At 53.3% G+C, this 18,427-nt stretch overlaps 1 protein-coding gene across 1 annotated transcript in view; it reads right to left on the reverse strand.

Annotated features, from left to right (window-relative positions):
- Positions 1-4,306: 4,306 nt before the first annotated feature.
- PLOD1 (procollagen-lysine,2-oxoglutarate 5-dioxygenase 1) overlaps positions 4,307-18,427 on the reverse strand; it is a 25,357-nt gene continuing 11,236 nt past the window's right edge. Inside the window, exons 5-18 of the mRNA XM_039842028.1 lie at positions 17,743-17,806; positions 16,271-16,368; positions 15,309-15,410; positions 14,603-14,734; positions 12,945-13,066; positions 11,796-11,900; positions 11,254-11,379; positions 10,796-10,937; positions 10,064-10,177; positions 9,412-9,477; positions 8,680-8,784; positions 7,333-7,479; positions 6,649-6,774; positions 4,307-5,191 (exon numbers count right to left, since the gene is read on the reverse strand). Coding sequence (XP_039697962.1) covers positions 5,036-5,191; positions 6,649-6,774; positions 7,333-7,479; positions 8,680-8,784; positions 9,412-9,477; positions 10,064-10,177; positions 10,796-10,937; positions 11,254-11,379; positions 11,796-11,900; positions 12,945-13,066; positions 14,603-14,734; positions 15,309-15,410; positions 16,271-16,368; positions 17,743-17,806 — 1,605 coding nt within the window. The 3' untranslated portion in view covers positions 4,307-5,035. The remainder of the gene's footprint in view (positions 5,192-6,648; positions 6,775-7,332; positions 7,480-8,679; positions 8,785-9,411; positions 9,478-10,063; positions 10,178-10,795; positions 10,938-11,253; positions 11,380-11,795; positions 11,901-12,944; positions 13,067-14,602; positions 14,735-15,308; positions 15,411-16,270; positions 16,369-17,742; positions 17,807-18,427) is intronic.

The following is an 18,427-nucleotide window of genomic DNA, read 5'->3' on the forward strand; positions in this document are numbered from 1 at the left end:
GCAGGGTTGGAGTGGGCGGGGCCTCGAGCTGTCAAGGGGCAAAGAAAGCAAGGGCGTGTATTAGATAAACGTTCCCGCTCTTTCCTTTTATGTCTCAGAGCCTGCCCCCAGGGCCTCTGCCAGCTCTGGAATCCAAGCCTGCGTTTTGTAATTTTAGAGAAGAGCCCTCAAGAGGAAGCTTGGGCCGGCTGCCCTTCAATTGACTTTGAGGAAGTAAGGATAGCAACGACAGTCTTTGAGCTGGAATTTAACATACCTCATTTTATTTAACCTTCACAACAGTCCCAGGAGGCTCAGAGAGATCACTCCAGCTCACATATGGCAGATCACTGGGCCTCATTATGTGCCAGGCACTAGGATACAGCCGTTAACAGATCTGATGGCCTCAGCTACAGCAAGGAAGATCCCAAGCCTACGGCTTTCCAGCTCAGGCTTTCCAGCTCAGCGGCCACCAGCCACGTGCGGCCTCGGAGCCCCTAGTGCAAAAAGAGATGTACCGTAAGACTTAGTACCAAAAAAGAACGTAAACGATCTCATTAATATTTTTGTTTTGATTATGTGTTAAAGTGATAATATTTTGGATAAACTGAGTTAAATAAAATATATTACTAAAATTAAGTTCACCTGTTTCTTTTTACTGTTTACATAAAATGTGCCGTGAAAAAATCTAAAATTATGTAAGTGGCTCACATGATATTGTGATTTATAATAAATATATATTTGGTCTTCATCTACTGTTCCTGGCACCCGGCTCCTGAAATCTAAGGGGCATTGGGACATCTTTTGTTTTAATTACTTCTGTAAATAGCTTAGGAGCTATTCATATAAAGGTGAAAGTGTGTGTTTTGTTATTATTCATAACAAGCCCCTTTCAAACACTTCTGAGTTTATGTTAATGAGTAACTTTCCGAAAGCTCCTAAAGATGGGAGCTGATTGCCAGGGGAAACAACGATGTGATTAGAAGATTGGAACTTTCAGCCTCACCTCACCATCAGCGACTGGGAGGGGAGAAGAGCTGGACATTGATTTGATCGCTAATGGCCAATAATTTAATCATAGGTGTTGAAGCCTCCATAAAAATTCCTGGATTACAGAGTTCAGAAAGCTTCCTAGTTGGTGAATACTCGGAGGTGGTGGAGGGGCGGTGTACCTGGAGAGAGCGTGGAAATGACTCACCCCTTCCCACATACTTTGCCCTATGCGTCTCTTCCTTCTGGCTGTTGCTAAATCATATTCTTTTATAACTAGCCAGTGATCTAGTAAGTAAACTGTTTTCCTGAGTTCTATGAGGCACTCTAGTAAATTAATCAAACCTGAGGAAGGGGGCATGGGAGTCTCTGATTTATAACTAGTCCATGTGGGGGAGGAAAAATAATTTTAAGCTCCTCTGGCTGGACTAACAAATTAACATGAGACAGATTAACAGTAGAAAATGACCATAAGAATATGTTCTTATGGAACCCATAAGAATGAGTTCCATAAGAATATGATACACCCAGGACAGATGGGGCAGTTTAGGGTTATATGCCATCTTGGGCTAAGGAGAAGGGGATGGGAATGTGGTTTTGGACTTCAAAGGGTAGGAAAGCGATTCACATGGAGATAGAAAAGCAAATGTTGGGTAAGTAAATGTTTGCTGGGTCATCTTTAACAATGGGATACAGAGAGGACCCCACTGTATATGAACTAGTTGTGACAGAACTGTTTGTCGCAACTAGTTCATATTAAACTATAGTTATCTATGACAATAGCTCCCTTCCTGGAGCAGGTCTTCTATCTAAATTCTTTTAGGAGGTTAGGGAGAAAGGTCAAAGTTTGTTTCTGAGTCCTTTGTTTCTTAAAAATAATCAGCTTAAAATAATCAGTGTCCCCAAAAGGCATATTTTGTTTGGCAAACTCTGCTTCTCCCATGGGTCAGAAGCACAGGTAACAACCTGAAGTTGTGATTAGTGTTCGAAGCGGGTAGGGGCAGTGTCGTAAGACTGAGCCCTTAACCTGTTGGCTCTAATGCTATCCCCAGGTAGTGCCCAAATTGAGTTAAGTATGTAGGACACCATTTTGGTGTCTGCTGAGAATTAGACAATAGCTTAGTGTGAGGAAAAAAAAAACAAAACCCACACATTTGTTGATCAGAAGTGGAGTGTTGTGTGGAGTCTAAAGCAAAGGAAAATAGTTTTATATTTCTACTGGACAGCACTGCTCTCTCTATAACTATGACAGCATCTCACCACAAATACTTCAAGAGGCAAACCAGTACCCACTGGATCTACTAGCTTATCAGTTCCCAGTGAGGTCGGTCAGAAGAGGCAGTCCTGCCATTCTGACCTGAGTGAACAAGTCGCCTTGTGTCGTGAGTCAGCCTCTGGACTGTGGGGCTAAACCCAGACACTGCCTCAGGGTGTGGCCAGGCCTCTGGAGTGTGATGCACATGGGGCCTGTTTCATGCTGCCTTGTAGTGCTATTGTCCTCAAGCTCCCTGGCCTCCCTAAGTGGGCTGTCAATTCTGTGAGGGCAGGAACTGAATTCCATTTCCTTTCCTTTCGCCAGAATCTTGCCCAAGTCAGCTGGAGGACTGGAGGGCCTCCCTTCTGAACATCTGTCCTGTCCATTCCCTTCTGCCAACGCTGGCCTAGGCCCTGGTCACCTGCCTTGACTGCTGCAGGAGCCTCAGAATCTGTTCCCAGCCTTCTGCTCTGGCCCTCCACCCAGAACCCAGGGTTTCTCCCAAACAGCTTCAAGCTGGGAGGCTCTTCATGGCAAGACTCTCAGTTTGGCTGGCAGTGTTATTGGGGAGGGGTGCCAGGGCAGGGGTGGTATGCAATTGCACAAGACCCTTATCTTCTGCACTACCTATTTCTATTTTGATTTTTTTTTTCAGTGGGCAGGAATTGCATTTATAATCAGAAAAAAGTAAAGTTAAACACACATACTCACACGCGTGCACACACCTTATATATACACAGCTCAGAAAGGGCACCCATGAAACACATGAGACATGGTTGCTTCGGGGGAGAACTGGGCAGTCAGGGATGAGAGGTGCAAAAAGTAATAAGATATGTGCTGTTTAAATTTACCATGGACCCATTTAAAAAACAAAAAACTTAAAACTACCTTTAGAGCGCATATGCAAAACCCTTGAATGTTTCCAATGAAATAAAATCCAACTCCTCCTAAAGTCCCGCTCACCTTAGCCTGGGAAAAACGGGCTTTGACCACTTGACCCCCTCCACTCCACATACATCAGCCAACCTGTATTCTTGGATTCCCCATCTATGCCTCACTGGCTCCAGCTGCCTGACCTAGAGTCTCTCTGCCTAATGGAAACCTCCTCCCCCTCCGAGACCTGCTTAAATGGCATCATTCTCAAGCTTCTGTCTCAGCACTACTCATATTCTGGGCTGGGTAATTCTTTGTTAAGGGGAGTTGTTTCTGTGCATTGTAGGATGTTTAGAAGCATCCCTGGCCTCTACTCACTAGAGCCAGTAGCACTCCTCCACCCTTTCCTAGTTGTGACAAACAAAAATGGCTTCAGACTTTGCCAGATAGGCCCCAGGGGGCAAAATCACCCGTAGCTGAGAAGCACTGTTATACAAGTCACTTGCCCCTCCTGCTCCCCACAGCGGCTCTGACAGCTATTCTGGCATTTATCACACTGGTCCACAGTGAATTGCATTTGGTTCTTTCTGTCCTCACTACTGGCTATAGGGTGCCTGGGGGCAGGGACCAGATTTCTCCTGAAATCATATTCAAATCAATCCTCATCACTTACTTGTTGTGTGACCTTAGGCCAATTTACTTGACCTCTCCGAGCCGACATTTCCTCATCTATAAAAAAGAAATAATAGCCCTACCTCAGATTGCTGTGTGCTCAGTGCCTGAGAGGCACAATGCCCAGCTCACAGCAAGGAACGGATAGATGTTAGCTTTTATTATTAATAAATGCCCTGAATTGTTGGTGCTACAGAAAGAGTCTATCTAGGGTATGGGTCAGGGAGAGGCACCAGAAGTTCTCTGTTCTCCGATGTTCATGTTTGCAGGAAAGGTGGTCAGCAAAGGCTTCAGAGAGGTGACAACCCGATGCAGATCTTGACAGATGGAGAAGTGTGCCCCAGGCAGCCGGTGCCTGGCTTACACGTAAGTGTTTGTGGAACATACAAGTGACATGAAGATCACGTGTTTGTTTGGGAAACACAAGTCCCTGAGTGTGCTGACACAGCCTTTCTCATCAATTACACGCTCTTAAAATTTCTCCCTGCAGACACTCACCCTGACACATGCACACTCACCCACCGAAGCATCTCCCGCTCAGTGGTTTGAATGACCTTTAATAGAAACTCTCCTGTTTCTGACTGTCCCTCTCTCTGGAGGCATCCAGGACAGGGTGACACAGTGCAATGTATGGACATGTCACTCCCTTTCCCAACGGTCGAGCAGAGGATGGAGCTGTGGCATTGATGCCTTTTCTGACTTCCAGGAGGTTTCTTGAGTTGCCATCTCCAGTGGATGTTTTACTCATGACTGGAGCCAGAGAAGAAGGGGCTTCAGTGGTCCCAGGGTCAGGCGGGAACTTGAGTCTGATCTGGATCTCTGTGTCCACCCTGAAGCTTGAAGCAGAAGGCCCTGGGGCTGCAGCTCTGCCTAGGAGAAGCTCTGGGGTATGGCTCCCTGCCCCTAGAGTCTCTCTGGGCAGCTGGGTAAGCCCCTGTCCTGCTCGAGTCTCACCCCATGAAAGACATGGAGGAAGGGGGACTGGGTTTTTCAGGAAGACAAGTGGGAAAAGACGAGTTGGTATACACAGTGATAATGGACAGCGTCTCCCTGGGCTGGATCCAGGGCACCAGGAAAGCCCTAGCTGAGGAGGTGTGCTCCGCCTCTGGCCAGTGGCCTGCTCTCTCCGACGGCATCTCCAAGAGCAATGGGAGGTCCAGAGCCTGGAGGCTGGACTGGGTTCCCTGGGACCCCGAGGCCCCAGAGGCTGCGGGGCAGTGGTTGTTGGCAAAGAGAAAAAGGTCCGAGGTGGCCGGGCCTGGCCAATTAGGGATCGACAAAGGAGACGGCGATGTAGCGGGTGCCCTTGGTGGTGGGGAGTCCCTCGTGGTAGTGCGTGAGTCGCCCGGGGTGCATGAGGGTCCAGCCCTTCCGTGGGGCTCGGATGGAGCAGTTGTAGCGCAGGAACCGACAGCCTCCGCCCTGGGAGACAGGAAGTGTCAATTCCTCAATAGAAGTCAGTTTCCCAACAGGAAGCCGGGCCCTTCCCCCACAGTCCTCTATTCTCCCATCTGAGCCACCACAGCCAAGTGGCCCTGAGCACGGCCAGCCTGGGATGCATTGCAGAGTGACAGCCATAGGCTGCCTAAGGAAGTCACTCAGCAAAGACCGCGTGATCAAGAGCACTGGCCTCGGAGTGAGGCAGCCCTGGGCAAATGTCGGCTACGGCCTTTACTGATTGTGTAGCCATCCTGAACCTCGGTTTCCCCTTCTGGAAAATGGGCATTAGGCTGCATAGGGTTGTGAGAATTAAATGAGATACAGTAAGAGCTTAGGGCTAGATTTCTCAACCTCAGCATTACAGATATTTTGGGTCAGGTAATTCTTTTTTTTCCAAATCGTGGTAAAATACACGTAAACTTTACCATTGTAACCCTTTTTAAGTGTGAAATTCAGTGGTATTAAGCACTTTCATACTGTTATACAGCCGTCACCACTAGGAGCCAGATAATTCTTTCTCATGGGGGCTGTCTGGGCATCCCTGGCCTCGACCCAGTAGCACCCCCATAGTTGTGACAGCTGAAAATGTCTCCAGATATTGCCAATGTCCTCTTGGGGGGGGGCACAAAATTGTCCCTTATAAGAATCCCTGGTATATTGTAAACTCTCAAAAAAAAGAGGTGTTTTTATGGGTGACCCTCGTAGTGCCTAACCCCAGACTAAGTCCCAAAATACTCTTCAAAAGTAGCTTATGGAATGAGTGAGTGAGTGAGTGAGTGAGTGAGTGAGTGAGTGAGTGAATGAATGAATGGTTCTGTAGCTGATCACACCTACGGGCCTCTCTTGAGATACTGAGGCCCCCAGAACTGTTCCCTCCTCACCCTCATGTCTTTCTGGTTTCCCCAGATTTCCCCTCCAGCCACAAGCCCGTGACCCACACCCAGACGAACTCTGTCCTGCCATTCCCAAAGCTGCCCTCCTCCAAGAACGATGGGAAGCCTAAACTCCTTATTACTAAGAGCCGTCCTCCCTCGAGCTCTTACTATGGGTCCACGTGAACAATGATCTAGACGAGCTCATTCCATTCTCAGAACTCCGTGCAGGCCACTCCAAGTTTTCCCGTCTTAGAGGCCGAGACGTGGCTGAGGCCCCGGAGCAAGTGGGCAGGCAGAGCCCAGGTCCAGGCGGTCTGGCCCCAGACCTCTGCGTCCTTGCTCTATTGTGTCTAAAGCCCTCGCTTACCAAAATGTGCTTCAAACCCACCTCCTCCAAGAAGCCTTCTTCGTGGCCCCTGCACCCTTTCTCTCTGGTTGTCTAGTTTTCTGGTGCGGCTGTATCCTGCACCCCTTGGCCTTGACCACCCTGTAAGCTGCTCACCACCAGCCACCAGCCAGCCCTCCCTCGTGCCTGCGGCCTGGGCCAGGGTGGCCCCTGCTCACCTCGTAATCCACCCCGACCCGGTTCAGGGCGATGTTGATGGTGAAAGTGGAGGCGTCGTGGTGTGGCATCAGCGAGGGCTGTTCATCAGGCTTGTAGCGGACGACGAAGGCCAGGTCGAACTGGGCCTGTGCCAAGGAAGGAGAGAGGGAAGAGCGGGGAAGGAAGGGCAAAGGAATGAATCTCATCCTCACAACTCTTTTTGGCAACTATCCAGGCTGGGGATTCCTTAAGCGCAGGGCGCAGGTACACTCGAGGCAGGTGTCTGGAGAAAACCATGTGAACGAGGAAGTGACTGAGTAAAGAAGGGAGTGTGACAGCCAGAGAGGCAGTCGGCAGACACGTGAGAGATGGAGCTGAAGAGAAACCGAGGGAGGGAATGGGCATGCTGGCTACCCAGCTAGGGGCTTGTCTGGAGAGCCGGCATCGGATTCACTGATGCGGGGGTCAAGGACACGGAGGAAGAATTCAAAGAGTCACGTGATGTCAGAAGCTAGCGGCAGAGTGGCCCCACCGCCCCAGGCCCCAATGCCTGAAGGGAGATTTCACTCCACTCCAACCTAGAAACCAAATAAATATTCAGGCCGCCCCCCAAGTGGGAACACCTCTCTCCCCATTTCCCGTTCTCCCTTCCCCAGCCACTCCACCCCCTGCCCTCATTCTGGCTGTGGCCCAGGCATGCCCACCCTGGTGTAGTAGCCGGGGTAGAGCTTTTCGGTCATGGGGGCGATGTACTCCACCAGAAACTTGTGCCACTCCCGCTCAAAGCTGATCTGGTTCATGTGGATGTCGATGGTCGGCACATTTTCGTAGCCGCCCTGGATGCGGTTGTCCTGGAAGTGACCGAGGGAGTGTGGTAAGCAGAACTGTAAGATTCCCACGGCCTGGGGGACAAGTTCTGCCTAAGCCCCTCCCCTTGACCTGTGAACCTGATGGGATAAGCTTAGGTTATAGGGCAAACGTGAAGCGTTTTTTTGCAGGTGTAATTAAGGTAACTAGTTAGGTGACCTTGAGTTAATTAAAAGGGAAATTATCTTCGGTGAGCCCTTGAAAGGAGGCTCTTGAAAGAGAGTGACTGTCACTCACTGGCCTGGAGGAAGCAAGCTGCATGAGTTCTGAAGCTGTAGGGGAATGAATTCTGCCACATACGCTTGGAACAGGACCCTGAGCCTCAGATGAGACCCTGACCCCAGATGGCACCTTGACCGCAGCCCTGTGAGACCCTGAGCAGAGGACCCAGCTAAACCACAGCCAGAATCCCAACCCACAGAAATAAATGGATGCTGTTTTAAGCCATTAAGCTTTGCGGTAATTGTTATACAGTGTAGAAAACCAATGCAGAAGGCCACGGGTTAGCTCAGGCACTGAAACCCCAGGGCTGGCCCGGTCACTGGGACACGAGGATTAGCCAGATCCCAGAATGCATGGGCTATGCCAGTTACTGGAATCTGGAGATTAGCTCAGCCACCAAAGCAAGTGGATTAGGCAGGTAACCAGAACCACAGGTTAGTCACCTGCCAGATCAAAGGTTAGCTAGTCTCTGAGGCACATAGGCCCAGGGGCTCATGTGCCTTTAAAAATGGTTCTGGAACTTTCCAAGATGAGTGCAGGTATGACATTCCTCCTTGATGGAACACACAGCCTCTCCCATCCACCATGCCACGTGCTTCTGCAGTCTGGTGAACTTGGCACTGATGTCGCTTCCTAATTCTTCCTCGTCCACACCTGCTCATTCCTTCCCCACTCCATGCCCAATCTGGGGAAGGAAGCTTAATCACTCTAATAACAAGCCAGGAACTAAAGTCCAAAAACTTAAGATTAAGGCAGCTCGAGGTCACTCAGTGACAATGACTTGGGGACCAGCACTCCCTCCCTTTTCTCAGTCCCTCTACTCCCAAGTGCCTGCAGGTTCCCCCATCTAAAGAGTCTCAGAGAGGTTAGCTATCTTGCCAGAAAGAGAGCCCAGAGGGTAGACACGGATGGTGGAGGGGCGGTCTCCCCACAGCACCAGTCCGGGCACCTGGGGCCCCCACCTTGTTATCTCCCAGAGACCACTGTCCAAAATGCTCCATCTCTTCCACCAGCTCATCGCAGGCCGTCTCCGTGAAGATGGGGAACCAGTAGACGTCCGGGCAAGGCTGGGGAGGGCAGGGACTCAGTCACAGGGGTCCAGAGTGGCACTGCCACATCCTCCCCATGTCCCCAAGCCCTCTGCAGAACGCACTGAAGACAAGGCCTTTTGTGCGGTCCATGCCCTGCCCCATGCCTTGCCCCACGTCCTGGTGAGTACTCCAAGTGTCCACGCCCCACCCCTCTCCCCCACTGAGTGTTCCCACAGAGCAGGGGCTCAGTGAGCTGCTGAAGGAAGAAGGGAACAGAGCTCAGAGCTGGTTTTTCTCAGCCAAGGTCATAGAGCTGCCAGGGCCAAAGGACCACACGCATCAAGGGAGCACAGGCCCCTAGGCTCTTGGGGAAGCAGAGGAGCACTGCTTCTCACTCCTGGTCCAGGGGCCACTGTCCACAGTTGACACTATATTTGGGGATGTTTTTCTCTTTCCTGCCTGGGCCAGGGAAGAAGCCGAAGGCCCCAAGGCCCCTGCAGACTCTAGCTGAAAAGTGCCAGTAGGAGGAAGAGGCTATCCACTGCCCATTCTCTCACCCCAAGCACAGAAAGGTCAAGTCAGCTCGTTCTGTTCCTCTGTCCTCCGCAGCAGGTGTCACACATACACCCAGTAGTTTTGGTCCAAGGGGTGCCCAGTCCTTACCATCTCCACCAGCTTCCCCGCCAGTGCTTTGGTGTAGTTCTCATGGATGTATTTCTCCTTCCATTCCTATAGGGAGGGGGAAGTGGGCGGGGTCCTCAGGCCTGGCCTGGGCCAACTGGGGGCTCACCCCTTCCTAAACTCCATGGGCTACTGCTTCCCCCAGGCCACACGCAGTGTGAGTAAATGTGCACACGGCTAGGGGAGCCGGGACGTGCCTGTGCCCGCTGGGTGCACGTGTACTGTTTGGGTGCAAAAGCGTGCCCACAGGAACTGCTATTTGCATGTACGCTCAGGTCTGAGGGCAGGTGTGGGCACGTGCCCACATCAGTCATGAGCTCACGACGCCTGGGAACACTGTCACAAGGCCCTCCTCTGAGCACCACGACACCCTCGTGGGCAAGCGAGACTGGGACAGCATACCCATTTTAGAGCTAAGATAACTGAGGCCCCAAAGGTCGAGAGGCTCAGCTAAGTCACAGCTGACGGGCCTGTGACTCCAGGTCCCTCCTCCTTTAGATTTTCCCTGACAAGCCCCCTGGGGCAGCCCATAGGGTCCCAGCTGTTGTCAGGCTCTGTGAGGAAGGCGACCCTGGCTACAGGATCATTGCGGTGCCTTCCGCTCCCTTCCCTGCCCACGCACCCAGGGCCTCACCTCGGGATTGTTGAACACCTCCCAGAGGTCATTGTGGAGGTGGGTGGTCTGGTAGTTGTCCAGGGATAGCAGGTGGCCAAAGATGTGCCGGTTGGTCAGGAACATGAACACATCCTGAGGAGAGCAGGCCGGATGGAAGGAAGAGACCCACCCCTGCCCTGCACAGCCCTGGGAGGGGCACCACAGCGGCCTCCTCTCTGCCTACTGGGCTCAGGTTCACAAGAACAGGGACCCGAGTACGGATCACCTCATCTCCCCAGTGCACAGCCCAGGCCTGACACTCTGGGGATGCGATCGGGGAAGGCTTCCTGGAGGACTGAATGGGAATGAGAGGGTGTGCAAAAGAGAAGAATGGTGTTCTGACCCTGAAGTTCGGGGCACAGGGGAAAACATTATCATGCTGTCACACTGAAAAAAATAACCGCAAAAAAATGTTGAGTGAGGCATCAGGATAGGGTGAGGGTGTCTCTTGGGCACATTACTCAGAATATGTCTAGGTGGAAAGTTTAGTTTTCTTTATGAAAATGGAAATAACATAGAGGGTATGGAAACTGAGTCTGCTAAAATGATCCCCATAAACCCTGAGGGCCGACCCTCATGCCAGTGTCCCCGCCAGGCCCTGGCAGCCCTTGGGCAGCCCTGCTGGAATCGCAGAAGCTCCAGGGCCCATGGTGATAAGGTAGCCCGCTCCTCCCTCAACAGGCCTCGTCTGGCTGCCCACCCGAACCTGACCTGCTGCCGGATGTTGGCGCAGAAGGCCATGTCGGGATCCAGCTTGCTGTGGTGGAACAAGTCTGTGTGCTGCAGCTCAGCCCGCAAGGCGCTGCCCTTGATCAGGTAGACGTTCGAGATATAGGGCACGTTCCAGACACCACTGATAGGGAGAGAGCAAGATGGAGGGGGCCGCGGGCCGGTGGTAAGGGGCACAGGCGGGGGGGCTGGTGGCTAGAAGAAGGGGAAGTCACAGGCTGGGAGAGCACGACAGTGCCGATTCGATTCCCTTACCCTGGGCACGGGGCCCAGGGTAACTGTCGGAAAGTCCTTCTGTGTGTCTGACTGCAGTCTTCCTTGCTTCAGGTTCGGCAGGAATTAGAGGGCAACAAGGACAGGAATCCTGGGGAGGACAGCGCTGCAAGGCCAAGAAGATGGATGGGGGTGCGGGTCCCCCCCACCACGGTGCAGGTACTCACACACGCCTCCTCTGCACGATGTCCACGTAGTCCTCGGAGCGTGCATAGTAGCCATCTGCACTCAGGGCCCCCCAGAAGTTCGACCACAGCCTCCCGTGGCGGGTCATCAAGGGGGCGATGACATTCCTAAGGAAGGGAGCACCTTAGGGAAGGCCCTCTGCCCCCTGGGAGCTTGGGGCAGATTTCGCTCCGTGGGGGGATGGGGCAGAGTGCCTTTGAACCTGCAAGCACCTCCCTGGGGCAGGACCTGAAGCGGGGTTTGGCCCATCTGGTACCTGCTCTCTCCCCCAGGGCAGCCAGGAACAGAGCGTGAGAGGAGGGGGCAGCTTGAAGCTTGCAGAGGGAGGTGGGGAACATCTTGGACCCAGACGAGGTCGCCAGGCTGGGGCAAGCCCAGGGTAATATAATAGACGCGGCCAAGGCACGGGAGAGGAGAAAGGTAGGGGCGGGGCTCCCGGCCTGGGCCCAGGCCTACCAAGGGCAGTGCCGGGCCTGCGCTGAGGCCCCCCTGCCCTCCCGCCGTAGCCCACCCACAGCCTCACTTGTTCTGCTCAATCAGCAGCCTCAGGATTTTGGGCTCCGTCAGGGCCACGTCGGCATCCACACTGAAGTAGTAGGTGCAGCCACGGTCCTGTCGGCACAAGTCCCTGCAGGCAGGGGCACACAAGGTCAGCCTCCCCCTTTAGGATCCCAGAGCTACTCTGAAGCTGTGTTCTCCACCCCTACCCCTGTCTGTGATCACCAGGCACCAGACAAGAGCCAGCCCGCATGCATGTTGGCACCAACAGCCTTGAAGGTCCCACCTGACACTATGACCTAGAACCTGGGCTACTAAACTCTCAAGATGAAAACCCAGAGCTTGACAACTGGTACCAAGTCCTCTGAAAACCCTGGTACTGGGGAGAGCGCGGCCCACACACAGGTTCCTACACTGCCGGGGCCGGGGGGTAAGCTGGTTCTGCCTTCTTGGGGGCAGTTGGTAACCTGTACCAAAGCCTTAACAATTTCTGTCCCTTTTGTTTATCTGGTCCAGGGCTCAGCAAACTATAATCCACGGTCCAAATCCAGCCCACGGCCTAGCTTTATGTGGCTCGGTGAGCTACAAATGGTTTTACATTTTTAAATAGTTAGGAGAAAGAATCAAAAAGATTTGCCTGAAAATCATATGAAATTTAAATTTCAGTGTCCATAAATAAAATTTTGTTGCAGCCCAGCCACGCTCAATCCTGCTACACCAACAGAACTGAGCGGCTGTGGCAGAGCCCACAAAGCCGGTTTATGCAGATTTACTATCTGGTGCGTTACAGGAAGTCTGCCAACCTCACATCTGGATGGTCTAATTCTTCTATAGTCAATCCGGATTACTTGTTCGTTTTAATAATAAAGGGAAAAATTAGAGATTATTTTCTACTTGTCAGCGTTTATTGACTTCTGGTCCACCAGCCCTTCCTCTTTGTCTGATTTGCTTCCTGAACCCTAATGACACTGCTCGGCCCCAGCCGGGAGCCCCAGCAGTTCACAGGGACAGAGACTATTTCCCCATTTAACTGAGGACCGGAGAGGGGCGGGAACTTGCAGGAGACCACACAGTCTTGTGAACTCCTTTCTCCTGGCCTGATGCTCCTGACACCATGGCCCCTCTGCCCACCGTTAGAAGAGATAAACACAGTCCCCCCCGGCCCCCAACTCACGCGCCCATGTTCCTGGCGTCAGCACTCGCCACCCGCACCTCGGGGCCCACCAGCTTCATGGACTGGTACTCGTCACCATGCTCCGCCAGGAACTGCTCCACCTGTGCCTTGTGGTGTTGTTCCTGGGGGGTGGGGGGTGGGACAGGGAGAATGAGGGCACAGTGTCCACCCCATGGACCACAGCACCTTCTGCTACTACAGGCTGCTCCTCTTCATTCCTGGCACATCTCTGCCACCTGCTTCTCTAAACTCCAGACCTGTGCCCATGCCAGACCTTTGGCCTGGTGTACCCTACTCTAGCTGTCCCTGACCACCCTCCCCTGACCAGGCCAGGTCCTCTAGCCTCTTAAAGGCCTCTGTCACCAAGACAGCTCCCCCACCCTGCAGGCCTCACATCCAGAGTCGTTGATTCTGTTGGGCTGGGGTGTGGCCCAGGGGTCTGCTTTGCTACGAAACACTCCAAGTGATGCTTAGACTGCACTTTGAAAATCAGCAGCCCTACACCCAGGGCCCCCTGCGTGGGAAAGTGGAGAGAGCTGGTCCTTAAAACCAAACCCAGGCTCTGGCGCAAAGCCTGGCTCTGCTACGATCAGCCGTGTGGCCTTGGACAAGTCACATCACCCGCATCGGCTTCAGTTTCCTCTCTTGTGAAAAAGGAAGGTGTCATGCCTCCCTCACGGGGTCACTATAAGGAGTCGACAAGTCAGATGGAGCACACGATAGGTCCTTAAACACTGTCTGTGACACTTCTCTTTTTCTATCCAAAGTCACAATTCGTGGGTGTGCTGTTTGATGTCCCAGGAAAGTTGGAAACCTCCCAGCGGCAGGGCCTACATCCTTCTCCTGTCTCCACGTGGCACAGCTGAACGAAAGTCTGTGATGCAGGCAGAGAGCTGAGCCAAGGACGGGACCATAGGTCCCTCAGGGTGGAGTACAGGCTGTCGGGTATGAGAGGTCCCAGGAAGGGGTGACCCTAAATGGAGCAGCTGAGACTTTAAGGAAGACAAGGAGCCTTGAGAGTAGGTAGCATTCAGAGAGTGTATCTGGGCTCCCAGTTAGGGAAACTGCGAGAAGCAAAGGCTGTGAGAGGTAGGACTTTATCTGGCTGGAAGGAGAGGAGGGGAAGGGCAGGAACTAGGAATGCTGATGCCAGGCCTGCTCCCCACAGAGCAGCAGGCCTCAGGGCCCTCCCATTCCCCAGAAGATACTAGAGGAATGAAAACCAATTTGATTATCACCAGGTCACATTAGGAAGGACTGACTGGGGCAGGGAGGGAAACAATGCTAATGACAACAGCTAAGAGCACCTACTATGTGCTGCCTGTGAGCCAGGCACCTTTCTAGGCATGTCGACCTGGTTAACCTTTGTAGCAGTTCTGTGGGGTCAGTACTATTGTTATCCGTATCTAATAGATGAGAAAACGGAAGCACAAAGGGGTTGAATAACACACACAAGGTCACACAGCCAATATAAGCACTGGTGCTAGAATTCAAACCCAGCCAGTCAATCCAGTGACTCGCAGATACAGCCCACTGCTCACTTCCACTTGCCCAGATAAGCCTGGCTCAGTCAGTTCCTCAGAGGTCTCAGGCCACCTTGTGAGGCTGGGCCTTTGAACCAAGCCACATAGTGACCCCATCGTGCACTTGCTACTCACGTGGTTGTGAATGAAAAGCCGCATCCGTTTCCGGGGGTAGTGGAAGCGCAGGAGCCGCTGGAAGAACAGGGACAGGAACGGCGTGGGCTGTTCGATGAACACGCCGACCAGGACTGTGGGCAGAGCTTCATCCTGCGTAGGGACAGAGTGGGGTAAGAGTCCGCCAATGTCCAGCCACTGAGCCACCGCTGAGCCCCTAGGGTGGCCTGAGAGATCCAGAACCATAGGCAGAAGTATGTGGACCAAGAAAGACAAGGGCCTGGACCAGGGAGCTCTGAGCAGGCTGTGCAGGTGGGCAGAGGCAGGGACTGGCGGGAGGCAGGAGGATGTCCCTGCTGGGGACGAGGAGCAGCATGAGGGCAGACTCGAAGCAAGGACCGGTGGATGGCAGACTGCAGGGAGAGATTGGCTGATATGAGGTTTGAAGTGGGCCATAAATGAGGAGTCAGTTTGTGGGATGGGGATGGGGCTGCACGAGAGCCTGAATGGCCAAGCAGAAGAAACTGGAATTTAGGCATCTGGGGGAAGCTGAAGCCATGTGCAGTCTGAGAAGGCTTCCAGGAAGAGGTGCCTGAGAGAGGAGGAAGATGGAGCCCCAAACAGGGAGGCGATCCCTTCACCTAGCACCAAAGACAACACTCTCTTCCAGAATCACCCCTCTTCCCTTGCCCCAGGGGATGGAGTCCCCGGCCCCCAGCTGCCTTACCCCAATGCCCTTGAGGCTGCGCAGGCCCTCATCACACACCACACAGCCCGTCTCGAAGGTCCAGAAGCGCGGGATGTAGTTGCCCAGGTAGTTCAGCTGCAGCTGTGGGAGACCGGGGGGCCTGAGAAGGGCGGCCTGAGAAGGGCTGGGGGCAGCCCCACCCACCTGCAGCCACCTGTGCATCTCCCTGGGCCCCTGCTGCCCCGCCCCCACAGTCTGCCACCCCTAAGGGGCCAGGAATGTGACTTTATTTTGGGCGGGCCTTGGAGAGCATGTTCAACCCCTGGGGATCACCAAAGCTGCTCTGTGGGAGGGCAGAGGGAGGACTCGGCACTCTGGTGCTTCTTCATCCCTAGATCTCCTGGGAACCTATAAAATGCAGGTTCCTGGGCCCTGTCCCTCAGAGATTCCAATCGAGCAGCTCTCAGGTGGGGTTGGAAAATCCTCATTCGTGACATGATCCCACTGCATGCAGCTCTGAGTGTGACTGAGGACCACACTCAGAGAAATGTGCTGTGAGTCAGGGGCCAGTTTCCTATGCGCCCGTCTGCATCGCAGCCCCTTCTGTAGCTCCAAGAGCCCGGGGACCAGTCTGTCATGTCCATGACTGACTACGCTTTGTGCCCTGGTGTAAACATTCAATAAATATTTGTTGAATGCAGAAACGAGTCTGCCCTGGGGTGAGAGTGTGGATGACTTGGGGCGGCCCAGCCTAGGCCTGAATGGGCACAGTGGCCTCCTTTGTGTCCTGTGGCCCAGCAGGATGGACAGGGCATCACCGACCACCACAGTAAGAAAAGAAGGTGCCACACTGAACTCAGATGTGAGGTCAGAGTCAGTGAGCTCACAGTGGGGCCCAGATGGGTGGCCCTGGCCCCAAGGAGAAGATGTGTGGTCACAGTAAGAGCAGAATTGGGCTCTGGCCCCTTCCCACTCTCCCCAGAGGCCGGGCCCCTCCCTACCTTGGTGGGCCCATTGCCATGAATCAAAACAGGAAGGGTGTCGTAAGCCAGGTTCCGCGCTCTCACGTGGCCCATTTCAAACTTGAGTACGACCTCATCTGAGAGTCAGAAAGCAAAGAGCCATCCAGTGTCAGACCCAGAGGGTGAGCTCAGGAGCTGACAGGCTGGGCTCGAACGCCAGCTCTCCCCCTGGACTAGTCACTTCCCCTCTCCAAGCCTCAGTTTCCTCATCTGTAAAATGGGGATAAGAGCAGGAAGGTTCCGTGTCCAGCAAGCCCTTAGCACCACGCCTGGCACATGGTGAGCACGGAATCCGCAGCAACCCCTATTATTTACTGTGATTACTTATTAGAGCCGGCAGCAGGCGATGGGAGAACATGAAGCCCCGGAACATCCCAGCTCCAGACTCTGCTCAGACGAGCCGCACAGACAGGGTCTGGGAGGCGCCTGCTCTGACAGGCACGCAGAGCAGCACTGAGAATATGCCAGCCACACGAGGAGACCTGGACGGGGCAGGGGACATATCCTATCCTGCTGGACAGAGTCCCTGTGGCAGGGTCCTAATCCTCATGCTCAGACCGCGTTGGTCTGTACACATGATAGGCTTTGTGGTGGGTGACCCCATGAAGGGAGTCTGTGTGAACTCCTGGCTCACCCAAGAGGTGATCTGGACCCTTCTTAACCTAGGTTCATGAACTCCCAGAAAGCACAGGCAAAAAGGGCATGAGGTTCCCGCACCCTCCTGAGAAAAAGGGGTCCGTGTACCCATAAAATCACCAATCAGTAATCTGGTCCAACTTCTCTTTTCTAAAGATGCATACAGGGAAACTAAAATACACACCTGGGAGGTATGGGGGTGGGGGGGGGTGGTGGTGGTAGGTGGTGGTGGTGGTGGTGGTGTGTGTGTGTGTCTGTGTGTGTCTCTGTCTCTTGCCTGAGGTCACCCAGCAAGATAGTGGCAAAGCAATGTCATCACCAGCCACAGATTTGGGGTCAGCCCAAGGCTATTTGTGGTTTCAAGGACCAAATAGCCTCTCTATTTCCCAGCTCCCTGCCAGGTCAGTCCCTGTCCCCAGCCCAGGAAGCCTTCACCTGGAAAGTGGGAGGGCAGGGGAAGCAGATAAAGCAGGTTCACCTGTAAGGACCAGAGACGCAGGGCAGGGGGCAGTACCTGCTGTGTGCATTGCCCAGCTCCTCCCGGGTTGAGTGGCTGACTCCCTTCCTGCCCTGGTGTCTGGTGGGCTATGTACGCTGACCTCATGACCCTCCTTTCTCCACCCACAGAGAGACACAGCTCTGCCCCAGGACACCCGGGTGGTCTCTGGGGATCTGGGGCTGGGGCAGGCGACCAACCAGCACAATAGACAGAGAGGAACTAACCCATTCTCCTCCTTGGGCTCAGGCCCTGCCTGGAATCCTCATCTCCTTCCTACCACCCCTCTCAATATCCCCTCCCCATGGGGGCTGCTCACCCAAGGCTCCATCCAGGTTCTGGAAGATACGGCAGCGGTGGTCCAGGGTGATATTGATCTGCTCCTGTAGGAGAGAGGGCACCAGGCTGCAGCAGGGGCAGGCCCTGGCAGAGGACAGGGCTCTATCACAACCACTGCGAGCAGCCTGACCTCCCGCCTCTGCCATTTCCTCTCCCCACACCCTCTTTGCCCTGTAGCATCAAGACAGCTGAGAGCCCTGGGGAGGCCAGCCTGTGGCCAAGCCCCTGGGACCTACTAATCTAGTGGCTCTATTCACACAAAACCAGGGGATCTCAGAACTGGAAGGAACCTAAGGTATCAGCTGGTTCCACTACACCACCATAATAATAACAACAAAGACTTGTTTAGCACTCTAGTGTGTGCCAATCACTATTCTAGGTATTACATATACATTAATTAATTTAATCCATGCAACATCCCTATAAGGAAATACCATCATCACTGCATTTTACAGATTTAAGAAATGAGGCACAGTGTCTACGGCCATGCCACCCTGAACAAGCCTGATCAGTACTGGGATGAGAGACCACCTAGGAAGACCAGGTGCTGTAGGCATAAAAAATAAAAATAAATAAATAAATAATAAGGGATTGTAAGCTGACAAGGTCCTTGCAATCTGTGAATAAGGGATTGTAAGCTGACAAGGTCCTTGCAATCTGTGAGG

Source organism: Pteropus medius, unplaced genomic scaffold (assembly GCF_902729225.1).
Source record: "Pteropus medius unplaced genomic scaffold, Ma_sr-lr_union100, whole genome shotgun sequence".
Lineage (NCBI taxonomy): Eukaryota > Metazoa > Chordata > Mammalia > Chiroptera > Pteropodidae > Pteropus > Pteropus medius.